This window comes from Erythranthe guttata, chromosome 3, assembly GCF_056151865.1.
Source record: "Erythranthe guttata isolate IM_541 chromosome 3, IM_541, whole genome shotgun sequence".
Lineage (NCBI taxonomy): Eukaryota > Viridiplantae > Streptophyta > Magnoliopsida > Lamiales > Phrymaceae > Erythranthe > Erythranthe guttata.
In genome coordinates this window covers 14025617-14048064 of record NC_142535.1, presented here as the reverse complement: position 1 = coordinate 14048064, position 22448 = coordinate 14025617, and the positions used below count along the sequence as shown (strand labels likewise).

General features: G+C 34.7%; 2 protein-coding genes and 1 non-coding gene across 4 annotated transcripts; 2 read left to right on the top strand and 1 right to left on the bottom strand.

The window, feature by feature from the left end:
* Nucleotides 1–6270: 6270 nt before the first annotated feature.
* TIC22-IV (Tic22-like family protein) lies at nt 6271–9813 on the top strand. The gene is made up of 8 exons (XM_012996245.2): nt 6271–6760; nt 7129–7191; nt 7306–7380; nt 8433–8483; nt 8555–8614; nt 8700–8771; nt 9229–9264; nt 9394–9813. Exons 1-8 carry the CDS (start codon nt 6353–6355, stop codon nt 9484–9486), a joined length of 858 nt encoding a protein of 285 aa, XP_012851699.2. The 5' UTR covers nt 6271–6352; the 3' UTR covers nt 9487–9813.
* Nucleotides 9814–11868: 2055 nt separating this feature from the next.
* On the top strand, nt 11869–15408 carry PGSIP3 (plant glycogenin-like starch initiation protein 3). Of its 2 annotated transcripts, none has more exons than XM_012996243.2 (4): nt 11869–12361; nt 12478–12767; nt 12977–13299; nt 14175–15408. In XM_012996243.2, exons 1-4 carry the CDS (start codon nt 12179–12181, stop codon nt 15110–15112), a joined length of 1734 nt encoding a protein of 577 aa, XP_012851697.2. In that variant the 5' UTR covers nt 11869–12178; the 3' UTR covers nt 15113–15408. The 2 variants fall into 2 exon arrangements, with proteins under 2 accessions (XP_012851697.2, XP_012851698.2); XM_012996244.2 differs by having other exon boundaries at nt 12022–12366; nt 14175–15295.
* Nucleotides 13564–13636, bottom strand: TRNAR-CCU (transfer RNA arginine (anticodon CCU)). The gene has a single exon. It is a non-coding gene; the product is annotated as a tRNA-Arg (tRNA).
* Nucleotides 15409–22448: the final 7040 nt, after the last annotated feature.

Sequence of the window (22448 nt, the reverse complement as noted above, 5' to 3'; positions counted from 1 at the left end):
ACCATATATATATGTTCTTTCTTATACCGAAATGTCACAATTGCAAGGAATTTTAAAGCTTTTTAAGGACCTTTTTTCTCAGTGTTTCCACTTCGAATCTAATAAAGCTTTTGAAATGAAGTGACAATGACGGATGCTAACATCAGGATTTATTGCAAGATTTTATGTGTAATTTTGAATTGCTAAAAATGTTCTCGCATTACTTAGGGTATAATAATTTGGATGTGATAATTTAAAGGATAAATTTCAGGATAATTACAGTTTGGTCCCCCAAGTTTGCACGTTTTTCACTTTTGGTTCCCCATTTACCGCCGTCAACAAAATACACACTAATGTTGTCACATTTTAACACATTTAGCCCCTCCGTCAGTTTGACCGTCAAGAAGTAACGGTCAACTGTTGAATTAGGGCTGAATTTGGGATTTTTCATAGAGAAAATTGCACTCTGACCCCTGCATTCTTCTAAAATATTCTAAAAAACTCTAAAATTTTATTCGGCCCTAATTTAACCCCATTTTTATCATTTAATCAATTTTGACAAACGACCCCGATTTTTACCACCATTTCCGCCGACCGTTGACCGCCGTTGTTTTTTTTTTTTTAATATTGTTTTTGACGTCGTTCACCGACATATTCTCGGTTAACAATGTTGACTTTTTTATTTTTCTTGATTTTTTTCGAACTTTTTCCGATCAACACAAAATGTATAACACAATAATAATACTATATTAATATCTAGTATCGTAATATTAAAATTACAAACTTCTAACAAAGTTTTTATCTAAAATTCTAGGGCCTAAATACAATTTTAAAAAATTCTAAAATCCATAATTTCTTCCCTTCAATTTTTTCTTCGTGGAACCGCCAGTGCATCCCAAATTTCTTCCCAAAAAAATATGAAGAAGATGAATTAGGCATGTGCGGAGTAATTAGGAATGAGATAACCACTCTAGTACAATGGTTTTTGGGGCAAACACCGGCCGTTAATTTTTATCTTTTTTTTCTTTGTATTAAAATTTTGCGTCATTGAGATGCGTTGACCTTTTCCTTTTTTCTTTATTTTGACTTTTTTTATGATATTATTTTCTCGCCGATTATCAGCTTTGAATTCTTTTAAATTATATTTTTCCATTACTCAACAATTTAATAAACATAAAATAAAAATCAAGAAAAAAATGTCAACGCTGTTAACCCGACATTCAACATCGGTCAACAGTGACAAAAAAATATCAATCGAAAAAAGAGTCAACCGAGTTAAAAAGAAAGTCAATGTCGGATTACCAAATTTTTAAAAATCGGGGTCAGTGGTTGAAATATGTTAATTGATGAAATTGGGGTTAAATTATGGTTGGATAAAATTTTAGAGGTTTTTATAATATTTTGAAAGAATACAGGGGTCTTATTGCAATTCTCAAAGAAAAACCCCAAATTCAACCATTGACCGTTACTACTTAACGGTCAAACAGACGGAGGGACTAAATGTGGTAAAATGCGACAACATTAGTGTGTATTTTGTTGACAGCGGTAAATGGGGGACCAAAAATGAAAAACGTGCAAACTTGGGGGACCAAAACTGTAATTATACCGATAAATTTCATATACATAATAACAAATTCATTGAGTTTGTTTGGATCGGGTTCGTCATTTCACTAATGTAAAATGTATAAATAGTTAATAAATTTATTAATATTCGGCAAATCTCGGAAATATTTGGAAATATATATATAGGAAATTCCGGGACCGTTTTCAGATCGAAATTTGGAAAAAAAAATCAAAACTTTATATGCATTTCCGCTTCCGATCTGGTTTTGTTCGGAAATTTCGAAAATCGGAATAGAAAAACCAGTTCCAAAACCGGAATTACTCGGATTGGAATCGAAGGAAATCGAAATTCATTTCTGATTCCCACCCCTAATTAGGTTTCCCTCGTCACACTTGGTCCATGGAAAAACTCCGTGACACACATCGACTTATGAACTGAGTGAACTACCAATAATCCTTAAAAACTAGCGTACTTATTAATGGCGAATTTCATGTCGATTGTAGCCAATTTCATGTACCCCATCAATGGTGAATCCAAAATTTTCACCAATGATGTTCAAAATATAATATAATAAATAATAGAAACAACAAACACAAAAACGTACACTAAAAAAAATAGTGAACTTCGTTAAAATATAAACATGAAATATAAATCTTAAAAAAGAAAAGTAAGTTTGAATCACTATTTAAACAAATAACATATTTAAAAAATTTAAACATAATGTATTAGAAAAGGCTTCCGATTGACACTTCCTGAAAAAATCCGGAGAAAATATCAACTGCCAATTCTTTTCGCAAAGGGAATGCTCAACAATTACATAGGTAAATAAATTTCTTACCACATACAATAGGCTTAATTGCATGGAGTCCAATTGCATATGACAAGTGAATTTGTAAGTAAGAGTTCAGAACTAATTTATACAACACTTCGTTTTCCATCTCAGAACAGTCCATTTTTTATCGTCAGCAACAATATCTATCATCCTCAATATATATATTTGCTTTCAACATCTTTCCATTTATCTAGATTTGATCATGCCTTCAATACAAGTCAAAGCATCCCTGGTATCAACAAAGTCCACAATAGCTTTGTATTTACTATCGACAATCTCCAGCCAGTTGACCGTACCATAGCATCTACATCTAAGTTGAAACATATTGATTATAGAACACTATTCTGACATTCATCTCCGACTTCGCCTTTGTTTTGAGCCTAAGGGGTTCTGGTCTAGTATATGCAAACCGGTCATTATTTCCCTAATGAAAAGCGGTTTAAGCCTTTGCTTCCCTAATGAAAGTAACAAAAGTGTTTGGTTCTAGACATCATTAACAGTAAATGTTCGATAACCCACAAACACCGAAATCTTTTGCAATCTCATCGATTCTAGTATTTGTCGACAACCCGTAAAATACACCAACGTGTCTTGCAGGTACCATTATGTGAGAACTGGGTCCCAGTTAAAGTAATTGGATTCTCACCAAATCTTCATAAGCTTCATTCGATATCAAATCAGAACACCTGTCCATAACGTGTAAGACTCACACCATGTTCTAGTATTTATATTTATATATCATCCATTCCTTATAAAAAAAATTATTTCAGTTTTATCAGGTCAATTTACTTGTATTTATACTATTTCACGTTTAATGGATAATTGAGTGATTTAATCATACAATGGCAAGTGACTCTCTAGACCATTCCATAAAAGTTCTAGGTACATTGTATAAAGTAATTAACTACATGAGATGTTCTACGAAGTTTCCATAAATCTCCCAAACCGTTTTCTTTTAGCTCAAGAGGGGATGGATATTTTTTAATTAATTTAAATACTAAAAATATCAAAAATCAATTCTAATATTGCTATTATTAGAATTATTGTGCAATAGTAAAAACAAAATGTTATTATTACTCACGAATACTACATTAATTTCATGAGTATATCACTCACTACTTTTGATGTATTCCACTCGTTGTAGATTACATCTTCCGATAAAAATTTACCACTTCGGTTTTTCTTCCCAAATGAACAGATTATATATAACACACTAAGTAAATTTCTATTTTTAAATTATCGTCATAATTTAACCAAGAAAGCAACATTTTTGGCCGATTTATTCCCCATTCCAGTCGATTTATCTATATGTTCTTTCTTTTGCCGAAAGGCCACAATTGGAAGGAATCATGTGTCAAGTCTTCTTTTTCTCAGCATTTCCACTTCGAATCCGGTTCAAGTCTCAGAAAGCCTTTTAATTGAACAATGACAACTATGAAGGTTTAAAATCAAGATTTAATTGCAAAATTTTCAGTGTTATTTTGAATTGCTAAAAAAGTTCTCATATTACTTTTATTAGTATAAATTCTTTTACGCCTCGTTTGGTTGGTAAAATTAACCATGATTTATTAAATAATTGGACTTTATTGGAAGTTTGATTAGTGCAAAAAAGTTTCGGATTGGCCCGCAATTGTGGATAAATGGCTCTATTTTTGGCTTATCAAGAGATTATTTGTTGGACGTCTAATGGTCTAATAATACAATTATTTTTTTTATAAAATTATTTAATCTTATATTAGCTATTATTATCTAAAGAACCAAACGAGGCCTTAGGAATTAGGATACAATTTGGGATGAAATAATTTAGAGGTGAAATTTCATATACATACTAACAAATTTATTGAGTTTTGTTTGGATGGAATTCGTCATTTCACAAAGAATTTCAAATATATATATATATATATATATATATATATATATATATATATATATATATATATATAACTTTCATGTTTAGCTGTTTTTTGAGGAATTGTGGTGGATTTTAAATATTTTTAAAATATGCATGAAATTTGCTATATTAATTAAGTACATGAGTATTTAACAAGGGTAAAGGTGTAATTTAGTTCAACAATCCAACAAAGTAAACTATCATTAAGTACTTCATTCATACATAAATATTCACATAACACATAAAACTACAAGTCTTGTCACTTGGTAAGAGGAATAACTATATGATCACCACTAAAAAAATTGGGATATATTCACCCAAATTTCATGTGGTGTTACAAATATTTTTGATTTCACACACATACACACAAATACACACACCGCGCATATTGTACCGTATTTCAGAAATATGATAATTAGATTTATTATGAAAAAACTAGCAAATATTTAATGGGTGGGAATTATTCTTAGACCTAGATGCTTTTCGGCGAACTCCATAAGGTTACTAATCTCGTGGTCATCGATGGTTCCATTGAAATTCTTGTCGGCTAATTTGACACCGCGTTTGGCCTTTGATTTGCTGAACCACCCTCCGTTGGCCCTGACCGCCCGCCGGAGCTCCTCCACGCTTATCCGGCCATCTTTGTCGGTGTCAAATTTCTTCAGCCATAGTTTGAATTCTTCGACGGAGATCTCGATTTTACCGTCGGTAGGTGCACGGTGGCGGCTAGTTGTTATGGCCATTATTTGGTGTGTGATATGTATATTTTTTTTTGTTGTTGTGGAGATGTGTAAGAAATATTAATGGGTATGGGGCTTTATTTATAGTGTTTTTGGGTTTATTGCCAACCTTAGCTTTTTTTTTCTTTTCTTTTCTTTTTTAGAATCGGAATCTAATTATTAAAAGTAGTCACGAGGGCAAATGTTTAGTTTACTCTAACACGAATCATATCTTTTATTGTATTATTGAATGGTATTTTATTTTGTATTAAATTGTGAACTTTTTTATTCTTTTTTCTTTTTTGACGAAAGGATCTCAACTTTTGTGCAATTACTCGCAAACCGCATTGGATGAGTAGCTCGCAGTGGCGAACTTGTACTATAAGTACAACCTAAATAGTGTCGGCAAATGGAGTGTTATCGAATATCGTGCTCTCCTTATTTCATCAACTATGCCACCGTACTGGAGAAATTACTAATGCTATAATTATATTGTTGGTGTATATATTTTGAAAGTTCATGTATCGATTAAAAAAAAAAATTCGAAGCCAATCACTTCGGCGCTACATGATTAATGCATGAGGTAAAGATGATAAATGTTGTTGTGAACACGAAAATATTAATTTATTTTCTTACGTCAAAATTTATAACTTACATAACTTGTAAATATTCTCATTGTATGAAAATTTAACCCACCTTTGTCAAACTAAAGTATATATAAACACAAACATTAAAAAAAATTACATAAAATAAATAAACTTTAGGGTAAATTACAACCACCCCTGAGGTATGGTCCTTTTATGAAAAAATCCTTCTTATTTGGATAATTACATTTAGCCCCCTCAACTATAATTTTTCTTACACATCCACCCTTATGGTGTCAAATTCAACATAATCATCTTGATTTCGTGGAATGTGCTCTAGTTTGTACTCTTTTTGTGTACAAATGCAGTTTCTGATGCAGCACAATCTGATATATACAAGCCAAAAAACATATTATAATCATCTTGCTTCAAAACGTGGAGTTCGAATGGGATAAAAGGGGCACAAAAGTGATAATATCCCGTATAATCTCGAAAATTCCACTAAATTTGAAACTGCAAGAGTGGACGTGTAAGAAAATTTATAGTTAATGGATTGATTGTAATTACGCAAACAGAAGAAGTATTTTCGTAATTTGACCATACATCAAGACACCATGGTGGTTGAAATTTACCCGTAGAATGAAATAAAATAGAAAATGGGTCACATATATTTGGTCCATTAGAAAATAAAAATTTAAAGCCCAATAAGAAAAAGTCCAAACAATATCATCAACAACACACAACACAGTCCAAAAAAGCTCTGTTCTTACTAACCGAACAACAATGGAGTCATCATCTTCCGCAAAACCCTCGGTGGGCCCCACACCCACCCCCAACCCCCTCCTATCCCTTTCCACTTTCATCCACCGCCTCGGCAACCAACTCACCACCCGACTCGAAGACACCAAGCGCCTCGCCGCCGCCGCCTTCCTACCACCACCGCCGCCGCCGCTTCTGTCCCTGCCCTTCGCCTCCGTGTCTCAGCGTCAGGGAAAGCAATCCGCCGCCGCCGCCGCCGTCCAGGAAACCTCACTGAATTCGGAGCACGTGGCGAGGAGGCTCGCCGGAACCTCAGTTTACACAGTGAGCAACACGAACAATGAGTTCGTGCTAATATCCGACCGCGACGGGGTTAAATCCATCGGCTTGCTTTGTTTCCGGCGAGAAGATGCCGAAGCTTTCCTTGCTCAGGTGACTAGGAAAATTCTATTAATTTAGCAAAATATTAAATTATCGAGTTAATGATTTAGCACGTTTGAATCGGAAGAATTTATTATTTAGGCGAGGTTATTAAGTTATCGGGTATTAATTTATCGAGGTTCGACTGTATATCAAATTCAATTCAAACGGACGATAATTGAAGCTAATTGTACAAATTTATCTCTGCCCTAAATTTCCGTGCTGTTGTTGAAGTTTCGGTTCCCCCACTTTCATGTCAATCTTGTACTACACTAGTGTTTCGGAATTGTACTGCTTCAATTTGCTTGAGTCGAATTGTATCCGGTTTGGGTTTAATGTTTACGATATTCCGACATTTTTTTTTTCCGATGATTTTGTAGGTTCGGTCGAGGAGAGGAGAGTTGAGAGGTGGGGCGAAAGTGGTGCCGATAACTCTTGACCAGGTAATCATGAACGAACATGCTGAATCTTGAAGTTTCATGTACGATTTAGTTGAACGTACAGAACCTCTGACGGCGTAATCTGAGCACCACTGATTTTGGCGTCTCGATTTGCAGGTTTATATGTTGAAAGTCGAAGGAATTGCGTTCCGGTTTTTACCTGATCCCGTTCAAATAAAAAACGCGTTAGAGGTTGGTACTTACGAGACTATATTGGAGTTGCTCGTATGTCTGTGGGCTATTAAATCTATCTTATGTTTTTAAGCACATTTGTTAAGAACTTTCCGTAAAAGCTTAGAAATCTAGAATAGGTCCCTTAAGTCGTCAGCAGTCAGACAGCTGTTACTATTTCAACTTAGAAAATGAATTTCCTTAGGGCTCGTTTGGTTGTCAAGATAAGATTAGTCAAGATAAAATTAAATAATCTAATGAAACCCAATTGTATTATTGGACCTTGGAAGATCCAATTAAAAACATGCCTAAAAGGCAAGCTAAGGCATGATAACATAATATTTGCGGGTCGACCTGGCAAGTTATTGGGGATACCAAACATCAAATAGAGTCCCATTATTTAGTTAATCATGGTTAATCTCCTCAACCAAACGAGGCCTTAAACCACTAATCAAGAAATCCTGAAACTTTAGCACAATAATCTTAACCGTCTTTAGGCACTCCGTAAAAATAGGTTTGCAAAATGTGTAGCCGAACTATAGTTATTAATATGCGTTGATTGCTTACTACTGTGATTTATAACTATTGCTCGCAATGGCGAGTCCAACAATGTGTTACAGGGTGGCCTTAAATTTTCGGGGTTACGGGGGCAGCGCCCCCGGAAAAAAAATTAGGATTTTTTTGTGACAAAATCAGAAAATAGGATAATAAAAGAAGAAAAGAAAAAAAAAATTAGAGTTTTTTTGCATTAATTTGAATTTTGGGTGGGCTGATTAATAAAAATTGGGTGGACTTAATAGATGATATATAGATATAACATGGGGGGAAATTTATAAATTAAGGGTGGGTTGAGTCCACCCTCCCAAAGGGGTGGACTCGCCCCTGACTGCTCGGCTCGGCCCGGCTGCACATTTTGAATACTGTTGTAGTGAGATATTAAAGAGATATAAATCAATGTTGCGATAAAGTTTCAGTATTTTTGGATAAGTTCGTTGAGTTATACAAGCAGCTACTTACAAATCCTTAATTCTTATTCATTAAACTAAAAAATTGTTACGGTTTCCATTTTTCAGCTAAAAGCATCCGAGATCAAGACTGGGTTCGATGGAGTTCCTGTTTTCCAGGTATATATATCCTTATACGCGGTTGCCTGTTGTCATTGCTCGTTCTTATTAAATTTACGTGCTGTCTGCAGTCGGACCTTCTAGTCGTGAAGAAAAGGAACAAGCGGTATTGTCCCATATACTTTCAGAAGGTACTCTTTCTAACATCTCATGCTATAACATTAACTATTTCGAGGTGTGTGTAAATTTCCTAAAACGCCCCTTTCGATAATACAGGAGGATATAGAGAGAGCATTATCAACAGTGTCGAGGGTTTCACGAGGACCTGGTGTTGCTCAGCACATTATGGTATTACAACATGTTATTCTCTTTCCACTTCAATAACTTTTTGTCAAGTATCTTTTTAGGCATATATATATATATATATATATATATATATATATATATATATTTGGGAAAATTACAGTTTCATCCCTTAAGTTTGCACCGATTTCACATTTGGTCCCCTAAGTTCACAAAAAACACATTTAGTCCCTCATGTTTCAATAATTTATCATTTTTAGTCATTTCCGTCAATTTACCGTTAGTCTGTCAGTTAAGTCATTGATGGGCATAGGCCTGATTCCGTTAGTTTTAACGGAAAATTGACGGAAAGGACTAAAAGTGTTGAATTTTTGAAACATGAGGGACCAAATGTGCTTTTTGTGAACATGAGGGTCCAAATGTGAAATCGGTACTACTGTGAGGGACTGAAACTGTATTTTTCCCATGGTTAAAATTTCCTTCATGTTTTTACATTTGACAGGTTGGAAGTTTGGAGGACGTTCTCAAGAAAATGGAGGTAACTGGCTCAATTTTTTAATTTGTTACTCGTTTGATTGACGGTACCTTTGTTTTTTTTTTCGAAATAAACGAGTTTCACTTTTTCGTTTGAATTTAAATGAGTAATTGCATTTTTTCCTTGTGGCAGATAAATGAAAAGAACTCGGGCTGGGAAGACTTAATCTTCATTCCACCTGGTAAAAGCCATTCCCAACACATTCAAGATGTCGCAAAAGTATAAGACGACAAGTAGGCAAGTTTATAAACTCGCTTGGTCATCAAATTAAAGTTGATCGGCAAAATTTTCGACCCTTTGCTCCGTACGGTAAACGACCATTTGATTATTTTTTTTTTTTTTGGCACATTGAAGTAAATTGAGGAGCTAATTTTCATCTTTCTTCTTTCTTGATTCCTCTTTTGTATTTATTTATTTTTATATTCTTTCTTTTTCGTTGCCTATGTTAGGATCGGCATTTGTACTTGTAACAAATTTTGGTTCGTGATGATGTATCTTCATGGCACAATGAGTTACTTGGAATCATGATTTAATACACCTTTTTTTTTGTAATGTTTTTTTTTTTTGTTTATAGGATAAATTACGAACACCTCCTTGAAGTAAGATTAAATTACGAAAAAAATCCATGGTGTTTCTTGATGGTATGGAGAAATTTATGTTGTATTTAAATTTTGGGCAAATTACGGCCAATCCCTTGAGTTAATGTCAAATTACGAAAAAAATCATTTTTGTTTGGGTGATTACAACCACCCATCAACTATGTGTATTATCTTACGGAAAAATCTCTCACTTAGTAGGTAAATTTGATACCATAAGGAAGATAGTATCTAGTTGATGGGATGGTTGTAATTATCCAAATAGGAGAGGGGATTTTCGTAATTTGATCTTACTTTAGGGGTTGGCCGTAATTAGTGTTGTTGAACTTGAATATGTTATATTTTTTGACATGTGTGAATCACTAGAAATTAATTGAGATAAGAAATTCAAAATTGAGAAGGCGTATAATGGTAAAGAAGAAAGTTATACTGGTGTTTTTCAGTTAGACCCCTTTCAGATAGTATAATTATAGAATGCCCCTCTCTCCCTATCATAATTACTTAAACCTCCCTTCTAAGTTTGTTATGTTAAAAGAAAAAAACCAGAAAATAAAGAAACACAAAAAACTACCCTCAATCGTTAGTAGAAAAATGACTTTTACTACGTTTTTTTTGCTACGGTAAAAAGACGTAACAAAAGGTATCTTTCACTACAGGACAACTTTGGAGTCGTAGTAAATGCTATGATTTATCGTATGAGCAAAGTTTTTGCTACGGCCATTTACTGTAGCAAAGTTTTTGTTCTCCCGTATATACTTTGGGACAAATTCTTAGCAAATGCGTAACAAAAACCTTTATAGTATGATCGTAGTAAAAAGCTATATTTCTACTAGTGAATATTTTGGTAATTTCTTGATTATGGTGATAAAATATTGCACCTAATTAATGTTTAATTACATCTTAATCTGTATATTGGTACGCCGATAACCTCAGCTTTAAGATTAATAATCATGTGACAGTGCATCAAACTTTTTGGATTGTGTTTGGTCTATCCATTAATTAATTTGAGAACAGTGATGGAACATTTTTTCTGGTGCGGTGTGATTATCAAACCTAGAAATTTAAAAATTAAATAGATTTATTAGTATAAATGAGATTTTGAATGGTGTGAGAAAATAATATTTGATAATTAAGTGTTGGTACAACCTCACTATTTCAAGAAATCTGACTTATAATTGCATGTAGGAAGTTGACAGTGGAACCATAAAGTTGTTGACACTGACCAAATCTCCTTAATTTAAAGAAGGGTAAATTAGGTAACCCTGAAATAAGGTTAAATTACGAAAAAATCACTCATGTTTGGGTAATTATAATCGCTCGTTAAATGAATTTTCTTACACGTACACCCTTATGGTGTCAAATTCAACAGAATATTCTAAATTCCGTGGAATGTTCTCTAGTTTGTACTCGTTTTGTGCAAAAATGCAGTTTCTGATGCACCACAATCTGATATTTACAAGTCAAGAGACACATCTTTCTATCATCTTGTATCAAAATGTGGAGCTAGAATGCGGTCAAATGAGTACAAACTGGAGAATATTCCATATAATTTAGAAGATTCTACTAAATTTAGCACTGCAATGATGCACACATAAGAAAATTCAAGAGAGGGGTATGTTATCAATTAGTGTTGAGATAATCTTCTTAACTTCTGATTTTGTTGTAAAAAACAAGGGCAGTATAATGAGTCTTCTTCTTCTTCTTTTTTTAATTGGGTGTCTAAATCTTAAATACTAATAAAATAGACTTGTATTTAATTTTATTGCATACATTTCTATATTGATCAAAATAATAAAAAACAATTAAAGGATAACAAGAAGATCCCCTCTTCCCCACATGATTAACTGCATCATTAAACAATTCAATTTGTTAAAAAAAAAATTAAGAAAAAAAAAAAAAGAAGAGGGAATTTGTAGCTTCAAGTAATGATCAAAATGGGGGCAAAGTGCACTTTCTGGATTACATATTTTCTTGAAAACTGCATTAGCTGCACCAAACAATTAATATTCCATTATCTTTGGTGACCTATTTCTCTCCAAGGCAAGAAAATTTCCAAAACAAACCAACACGTGGAGCTCATTCATTGGTTTTCCATACTTCTATCATAAAATTCCCTCTTGTCCAAAATCCTCAAAACCAAACCTTCTAAAACAAACAATTATTCAATGATCATTTGTACAACATTGTTTTTTTTTTTTTTGGGAAAGAAAAAGAAAACTTAGTCATTAGCCTCTCTCTCTCTCTCTCTCTCTCTCTCTCTCTCTCTCTCTCTCTCTCACACACACACACACACACACACACACTAGTTTCCATACATAGTTATGGTGTTGAAGAAGATGATGAAGTCCACTTCTTCAAAAGCTATGATCATAAGAATCAACCTTGTTTTCTTGGCATTCTTCTTGCTTCTATACGTAATCCTTCTACTCTGCCCTTCCGCCTCCGATTACCACCATCGTGCCGCATCCCTCGTTAGATGCTCGTTTCTCGATTGCCATCATAAGGTAAGGTGAGCTAATTAATTACAACTCATTTCTTACATAATATTATGTATATTCACACTCAACCAAATCAATTTTATTTTTCATTTTTGAAAATTGGAATTATATATCTCAACTAGATGGAGAAAAATGGGATAATGAAGAACCAATTAAAGCCTAGGAGGGAGTTGATCAAGAGAGAGAAACCGAGTTTTTTGAGCGGCATCGGGAGAGGAATGAGGATAGGAACGGTGAACATGGAAGACGAAGACGTTTCCGATTGGACGGAGCACGGAAAGATCTTTCCTATATCGTTCGATATGGTCTCCGAGTTTTTCGAATGGAAGGCACTTTTTCCGGAATGGATAGATGAAGAAGAAGAGTACTCGGGTTCGTCTTGCCCCGAGATTCCAATGCCCGATTGGGACAGGTAATTCGGGGCCTTTCTTACCCGTCTCATACTCATTATGTCCGTTATCAAAGGGCATTTGTGTCATTTCAAATTAAGTACAAAAACTAAATCTATATTTATATATTTTTTTTTAAATTATAATATATTCAAAATTGCGATGCCACGTCACTCTGACGACCCTAAGAAATTGTTTCGCATGCCTAAAAATAAAAAGACGGGTTTGACAGGTACGACGGGCACATGGACATGATTGTGGCCAAATTGCCATGCAAGAAACCGGAGCAAGGGTGGAATAGGGATGTGTTTAGGCTGCAAGTGCACCTCGTGGCGGCAAATGCGGCGGTGGTGAGGGGGAGACGGGATTGGAGTGGGAGGATCAAGGTGGTTTTCGTGAGCAAATGTATGCCGATGCCGGAGTTATTCCGGTGCGACGATTTGGTTACGAGAGAAGGGGAATGGTGGTACTATAGGCCGGAAATTGGGAGGCTCCACCACAAAGTTTCCTTGCCGGTTGGTTCTTGCAATTTGGCTTTACCTCTATGGGATCAAGGTATGTGTTATTACATTATTCTTCTATTCATTTTTTTTTTCTTACTTGTTCTTCTTTCTACTTTCCCATAAGGTTAAATTTAATCAATTATTTTGCAAAGTAGTTTTGGTTATTATGCTTGTAGAGAAGATGTTAATAGTCAGAGGTGAGGGGAAAAGGGGAAAATTAAAGGAAAATACTTAAAATATGACAAAGGCAAAGGCAAAGGGTTATAATGAAAACATGACAAAAGTAGGGACTAAAAAAGAAAAAAGAACATTAATTCGCGCCAGGTAGGGGTCGAACCTACGACTTTCTGCTTAGGAAACAGACGCTCTATCCACTGAGCTACAGGCGCACTTTTTGTTAGTAATTGATATGATATAATACTTATTAAAATAGATGGAATTTCGTTTTCAATATTGGTGTCTCGACTCTCGAGTAAGAATTCTATTTTAAGCTTGCATCTTGAACCATTTAGAGAGATTGTTAAGACTTGGAATCCAAATCATTATTATTTGTCACCAAGACCACCAATTTGATATACCATTACATACTAATCTAAACACTAAAGTTTGCTAAACGAGTTGGTGAATAAATATATAATTAAACTTATACTATAATGTTATTATATTAAACTTAGAACTCGTTTGCTTACATATATACGATTAGATTAGATTTTAAGTAATTAATTAGATAATAATATATTTGATTCTCTAGATTACACGTTTTATTAAATTTGTTATATTATGCTATTATATGTGAATTGTCTAGCATCTATAAAGTCTTTTATTTAACAAAATTAAGTTATTGTTTTAACGATACAATTGTAATTTTTTCGCTATCTCAATGTCTTCGTCTTAAAACACTGTTAACGAGTGGTTAACCACATGCAGCAAGCAACGAAGTGTACGATTTATCCAAAATTGAAGCCGCGACCGAAAGGCCGCAGAAGCGAGAAGCGTACGCGACCGTCCTCCACTCGTCGGAATCCTACGTCTGCGGCGCAGTAACCCTAGCACAAACACTGCTCCGAACCGGGACCCGCCGCGACCTAATCCTCCTCCTCGACACCTCCATCTCCGAACCCAAGCGACGCTCCCTCATCCGGGCCGGGTGGACCCTCCGGTTCATCGAACGCATCCGCAACCCGCATGCCGAGAAGAACTCCTACAACGAGTACAACTACAGCAAGCTCCGCCTGTGGCAGCTCACCGACTACGACAAGGTGGTGTTCGTCGACTCTGACATCATCGTCCTCCGCCGCCTCGACGTCCTCTTCCACTTCCCGGAGATGACCGCCGCGGGGAACGACGGCTCCATCTTCAACTCCGGCGTGATGGTGGTGGAGCCCTCGGGATGCACGTTCCGCGCGCTCATGTCCCGGAGGGCGGACGTCGTCTCCTACAACGGCGGCGACCAGGGATTCCTGAACGAGGTGTTCGTGTGGTGGCACCGCCTGCCGCGGCGGGTCAACTTCCTGAAGAACTTCTGGTCGAACTCGTCGGCGGAGGCCGGGTTCAAGAACCACCTGTTCGGGTCGGACCCGCCGGAGCTGTACTCGGTGCATTACCTAGGGGTGAAGCCGTGGCTGTGCTACAGGGACTATGACTGCAACTGGGATTTGCCGGATCAGCGCGTGTACGCAAGCGAGGAGGCCCACGCGCGGTGGTGGCGCGTGCACGACGCCATGGAAGAGGGGCTGAGGGAGGTGTGCGGGCTGTCGGAGGAGAGGAAGATCGAGCTTGAATGGGATAGGAAGATGGCCAGGGAAATGGGGTCCACCGATCACCATTGCTGGATCAATGTTACTGATCCAAGAAAATTTAATTGATTTTTTTGATGATTTTTTTTCTTTCCTAAAGGCTATTTCTTCTTCTTCTTCTCTTTTTTTTTTTCTATTATTTTATATTCATTTTTGGTTAATTCTGCAAAATGGTGTTTCTCATAATTATGTATTTATATATAGATATAAACGTGTGAAAATGATTTTTATTTTTGACAAAAAAAAAAAAAATTAGTTCTCTACAAATGCATAATTAGGAGAAACATAACTAGTGAATTTATATATGGAATAGAGAATTACAGAATTAGTGATATATAGACCTACCTCATTTGAGGTTATATTTATGGGGCTCTTTGATATAACCTCTCAATACTTTTTTTAATAGGGAAAGATCCAAATTATTTTGCACTATTTGAGAAAAACATACTCTTAATTTTAGCCACTCATTTTTTCAATTATGTCCCTTCACCTTTAACACTATCTGCCCATTCCCGTCCATGACCCATCAGCGTGTCTTTCCTTTTTTTCCTTTTTTTTTATTATTTATTATTATTTTATTATTTTATTATTATTTTTTTTTCGTTTTTTTTTTTTACTTTTTGTTTTTTCTATCAGGTATATTAATCAACTATGAAGCATATTAAATCGACTATGATGAACTATAGTCGATTAAGGAACCGACTACTAAAAATAACAAATCACAACTACAAAAATGCAAACTCAACTATATTATACAAAAACAAACAATATACAAACATTATAATTGATTTATACAATTGGAATCAATAAACAAAAAATCCAAAAAAAAATTAAAAATTGGAGTCAATGAAGCATATTAATCGACTATGATGTGAAGCATAGTCGATTAAGAATCTGCTACTAAAAATAACAAATCACAATTGCGAAAAAATGCAAAATCAACTATATATTACAAAAGCAAAAAATATACAAACATTATAAATGATTTATACAATTAGAATCAATAAACAAAAAATCCCAAAAAAATAAAAAAAAATTGGAGTCGATGAACCTTAATCGACTACCAGAGCATAGTCGATTAGCTTAATCGACTATGAACATGTACATAGTCGATTAAGGTTTTAGCATGCGCGAAATTCTCTACACACGCCGTCATCCGCCCAATCCACCAAAAAACCATAAATCTGTCTCCCCATCGTCACCACACCGCCGCCACAACACACCATCACCACCTTACTTTGATATTATGACAGTTTTTTTTATTACAAATAAATAAATAAATAAAATCACAACTCGCACCACCAACCAAAGCAGAACCACCACCCATCAAAATCCGATTCCGATCGACAATTTTACCTCTTTTCACCGCCGATGTAGCAATCGTGGCATTCGAACTCAGAATCGCTATCAAAATCATCACCATCTTTATGGCTTTTGTTAAGATCTGCAACGACGACGACGGCGACGGAGACGGCAACGACAACGACGACGACGGCTTCAACGGAATTGGCATCGTTGTTCTGGCGGTGATGTCGGTGGTTGGTTCTTCATCTTCCGATAAGAGAGAGTGAGAGAAAAGTATAAAAGAGGGAGAAAAAAAAAAAGGCAGAGAAGAGACGCGAGAGAAGAGACGAAAAAGAGAAAATAAAATTAGGGTTTTGAAAGAGTATAATAGACAATTAAGTGTAGTTTTAGAATTATGAAAATATCACTTGGGTGGATATTAGATAAGAGGGTTTTCTCTAAAAATTATTATTTTTTGAAGTGGGTGTTTCCTTAACTCATTTTCCTATATGGGCTTTTTTTTTTTACTAATTATCCCTATATTTACTACAGCTATATTCTCTCTAATTTAGAAAATTTTGCTCACCTTAATTTGATATTATCTAAAACTTAACTCATTTGACAATTGAAATTATATATCCAAGATCAACTTCAATAGGGGAACCAAATAAAGTATTGATAAAATTACCATTTTGATATCGTAAAATTAAAAAAGTATATATATATATATTTCTCCAGTGGAGGTATCAAGTTAAAGTTGTATATTTTTTGCAAGGCTCTAAAAAATACGAGTCGGGTCGGAGGTGGTTAGGCACTGCCTCATGATTAATCGTTGAGGCAATGACTAATCCGGGATATCGGAAATTAATCATTTTTTTAAATTTAGTAATATATTTTTAGATATTATTTGTCAACATTAAAAAAACATATATAAGAAATATTTAAATATGATTCTATCCCAAACATTTATATATCCTAATCACATAACAAAAGTTTCGTAACAATAAAATATTTAAACATGAATTTATAGTCATCATTTGAACTTGATTCTATTCCGGTCGATTCGTAGAGCACCGCCACTGATTCTGGTTGTTTTAGTGTCCGTGCAACAGGGCGTTCTTTACGAGAGGAACAATTTTGATCTTTGTATGCAATAAAAAACTGACATTTCTTTTCACCACATCACAGTCTTGCTCACCTCATGTTGTGATATCTCCTTTCCGTTATTGTATTTTTGTTCTCTAAAAAACTTCCATTGTTAATGGGAAATGAAGATTTAATTTTTAATTAAGCTCATCAATTTAATATATATTATAAATAAAGGAAAAATTAATGTATTTGACAAAATTACCCCTAATTCTTAATTGTAACCCCAATTGAATCATTTTTTACCACAAAAATCCAATTTTGACTCTTTTTTTTTCTGAATTTTTTTTTGCCGCCGGTCTCGAGCGTTGACTTTTTCGAAAAAAAAAATTCTCTTTTTTTCCCGGTGTTGACTTTTTTTAGTGAAATTGTACTCAAAATTGTGTTTTGGGTCAAAATTGTATAATTTGTGAAATTTGGGGTCAAATTGAGGTTAAATTAAATTAAATGATGAAATTGGTGGATATTCAAAGAGTTTTTTGGCTGGTCCCCTGTACGAATAAGTACCCATTGATGGACTTATTTCTAAAGTGCTCTTCTTAATATTTATGATGCGATTAATCTTATTTGATCGTTGATTTGTTATAAATTTATTATATAAAAAATATATGTATAAGTTGTTTATTCATAATATTTAGGAACAAATAAAAATATGACCCAATGAGTTTAACTTTAGTTTGTTGTTTAAATTAAACTTTAAAGAGGTATCTCGAATAATTTTGAAATATGAGGGGTCTAAAAGTAATTAGACATAATCCTAGAAGAAAATAATTTGATACTAAATAGAGTATATTACAAATAAGTCCATCATTGGATACTTATTTTTGAAGGGATCCAAACAAAAAAATTTATAAAAAATCCAGATATTGTCCAGAGATGTGTAAAAGACTAAAATACCCCTCATATTTTAATATGCTCCAATTTGATCATTTAATTCGATTTAACCCTAAATTGACCCCAAATGTCACAAATTATTCAATTTTGACCCAAAACTCAATTTTGAGTACAATTTCACCCATTGCCGCCGTTGACCGTTGGTATTAGATATACTAATACCCCAGCTTGTTCATGTTGAAATCTTGGTTCAAACTCTTCGTTGTCGGGTAAGCCTCTTCTTTGCATTTATTACGATTCTTTCTCAACGAGACGAGTATTGTAATTCAAAGAGTCTTATTACTCCACAGAAAGCGAGCTCCTTTTTTTTCAAAACAAAAATAACTGATTGTTCTTATTTTTATATAATTCTCATCTATGTGAATACAAATCTATTTTCGTCTTTCTACGTACTAAATCTTCTCATTTACAATCAACATCTCCTGGAATTCTTCTTGAACGAATATATTTTTATGGAAAAATAGAACGTGCTATGAACATCTTTGTTATGGTTAAGGATTTTTAGGCGGTCCGACGTTGACCTTTTTTTTTCCTCCTGCTTTTTCCGCTGGTTTCCGACATTGACTTTTTCGATTTTTTTTCTTTTTCGTTTTCTTCTTTCTGGCGCCGGTGACCGGCGGTCAACGCCGGTCTCTGGCGCCGTTTACTTTTTTTTTTGTTTATTTTTTTTTCTTCAACATCTTTTTGCCCGTTTAAATAGTAATATTGTTGTGGTTGACAGTCATATTAACTATATTTCTGTTTAAGTTAACACAGTAATACTAACTATACTACAGTTTAACACAGTAATATTGATATATTACTGTCTAACACAGTAATATTAACACAACAAAAATCATTATTATTGTATAATAGAGTAATATTAATATGTTGACCGTTCAACAAAGTCAACATAATAAAAGGACAAACAATGACAGTAATATTACTGTAACGACAGTAATATTTATACTAGTTCCACAACTAAAAATAAGCAAACACAGAAACAATGACAATTAAAATTCCGAAGACAATATGTAAAACCAACACGAACCGATGTTTATGTTGTTCATTCACTGATTCATCAATGAAGATCATCATAAAACTTCTTGTACTTCTCTACACCAAACTAAAAATAGCATCCAAATATGAATGTGACTAATAGTTAAAACAATCACAAATACTTTAATCCATAGATTATGTCATTCAACCTTATAACAATTTTTTCGTAATTCATATTGCCACAAACTAACTTGAAGAAAAGGCACGAATGAAAATCATGACCACCAAATTTCAAACCCCATTAATTTCCATTGAGGACAACGTTCATTTCGAGGGAAGAGTTAGCTCCTTGAACCCAGTCCTTCAGAACATACAACAGGGGTCATGTAACTCAAACTTCTTAATTTAATCATCGTCCATTTGTACATCTTCTTCATGTAACGAACAAATCACAATTAAAAAAAAAAAAAAAAAAAAAAAAAAAAAATTAGTTCATGTGATTTTTGGCACGAACTGGTGCTCAGAGTTTGTGCCAAATCACACGAACCAATTACAATGAGTTCATAAGCGTGATTTGGTGCCAAATTACATGAACTAATTTTATTTTTATTTTCTTTACTTTTTATTTAAATTATCTTTAACAAAAAAAATTATAAAAATTATGAGTTCGTGTGAAATAGCACGAACGCGAAGCTCGAGTTCATGCCATTTCCCACGAACCGATGACTTTGAAAAAAAATCCGAGTTCGTGTGTTTCTACACAGACTCGAACATCTACATGAACCAATACAAAAAAAAAGATCGAATTTTACCAAAATTCAACCTCTAAAGACGTGTTGTGTAGATCCATTTCTATGATCATTTGTTTCCAAGTGATATTATTCGACAAAATCGTTTTATTTGTCAAAATATTCGTATTTGTCAAAATAAATAAGATTTATTTCTTGAAGTCGTCACAATACCATCGTTTTTTCCAATGAAATGAGACCTCTTTCGACAACCAATTGGATGCGGTGCTCCACCGACTTGTTGTCAATCCATAATTCGGTTTGATATCTCTCCGGGACATTAGTGGAATGGGCAGGCCATCAAGCTATCGACACCCGCAGTAGTAATCTTCCATAGAAATGGTGCCACAAGCAACATGTCGGACCGCTTCACGGAAAGTGGTGCCACAAGCAACATGTCGGACCGCTTCACGAAAAGTGGTGCCACAAGCAACATGTCGGATTACTTCACGGACGTGATGTAGAATGTGTGTGCCCCTTTCTCAAATCCTCTCCACTCGTCACCATTAGTGTAGATGCCGGTCTTTAAGCTCACCATTGCCTTGTTATTCAAGAAATAGTGCGCCAACTTCGTGCATACGATATTGATCTCGGGAAGGAGCTTGATGAGCTCGTGTTTTTCTTTTTCTGAAGAACGACACCCGGTAAGGGTGGGAGATTGGTGTGGACCATAGATCAAAAATCAAAGAGTACATAATAAGTTTTAGAGAAATTAAAAGTATAATTTGCACCCCTGAACTATAGGATTTGTCAAAAACACCCTCTTGAACTACAAAATGTACCAAAATGGTCCCTCCGTTTTCAATTCGTTTGTATTTAATGACGTGGCAAGTTGACTTTTTTCATTTTTAATTAGTTTTGTGTCTATAGCATTTTCTTGACGATTTTACCCTCAATTCATATATATATATATATATATATATATATATATATATATATATATATATATATATATATATATATATCACCACAAATACATTAAATTAAACAAGAAAACAAACTCTAAAAAATCGTAAAGATTTGCAGAGGAATAAAAGAAATTGCAAAAACTGGATTCTGAGCATTTAAAATTCATCGGAGTGCAATAATTGACTGTTTCCTAATTATTTGCATAGCCATTGGCCTTAAATCGCTATTGTTAGTGCCAGATTTCTGTTGGTGAAGATTGAAGAAATCCGCCATAAATGGTAATTAAAGATTGGCAAAGATTTGTTTTCCATGTTTATTTTGGAATTAATTAGAGTCTATTCTTTTAATATTATTGTTAAGACTTAGATTTATTTTCATGTATTATATTCTAGTTAGGTATCTTTTGTACTTATTTATAATAGAAATAGAATTCAACTAGGATTTTATTACCTAGTTAAATCAATTTCTTAGGGCTCAAGTTAGGTTTAGGGTGGTGATTTTGTGCCTATATAAGGCCCCCAACCTCATATGAGTCCCATAGAGCTTTAATAAGAAAAATCACAACATAAAGGCTTTGAAGGGTACAGCCCGTGATGCACATCAGGTGTGGCAACAGAACAGGTTTCTTCTACCAGGCCATAAAGAAGATCAGCGTTTCGGGAGAAGTGCTTAAAAGATATCGGGAGAGGTCGATCCGCCGTTTGAAGGGAGTTCAACATTAGAAGGAGTCCAAGAGTGCAGATGGATGAATTGCTTTGATTATCAACAAGTTCGAGTCGTGTGCAAAACGGCGTATAACATAAAGAGGGAGTCTTTAGTGTTTTATTAAGTCCTATTAATGTACACTGTAAATCTGAATTAGTTTGCAAGTTCTCGTGGATATAGGTACATTTGTATCCGAACCACATTAAATTCTTGTGTTTTATATTCTGCTTTTAGTAGGTTAATTACTGTGACAACACAAGAATTATGTTACCACACCAAATGTCGTAACAAGTAATTTATCTCAACAGAACGAGTGGATTTTCATAGGCATTATAAATCAACAGCTATTATAATCAGTTAACTCATCATGAACATGATAAGTACCATCCCAACTGATCCCTAAGTGTTGTGAGAAATTGTGGGCTCCAAATCGCTGGGTGGTATAGTCGAAAAATCCCTGCAAAAGCTCAACTACTTCTTCGTCGGTCCACAAGTGCCAGAAGATCTTGCGGGATTCGTCAGGTGGGCCCATTTCTTGGCAACGATGGGTTCATGTTGGTGGTTTTATGATTTTGGTACTCTGTGCTGGGGATCCGGGAAGGCGACGGTGACAGGGGGGGAGGGGAATGAGCGGAGTAGGGCTATCAACGGCGGAACAGGCGGAATCATCTTCGATCGGACGTTTCTTCTTCATCATCGTC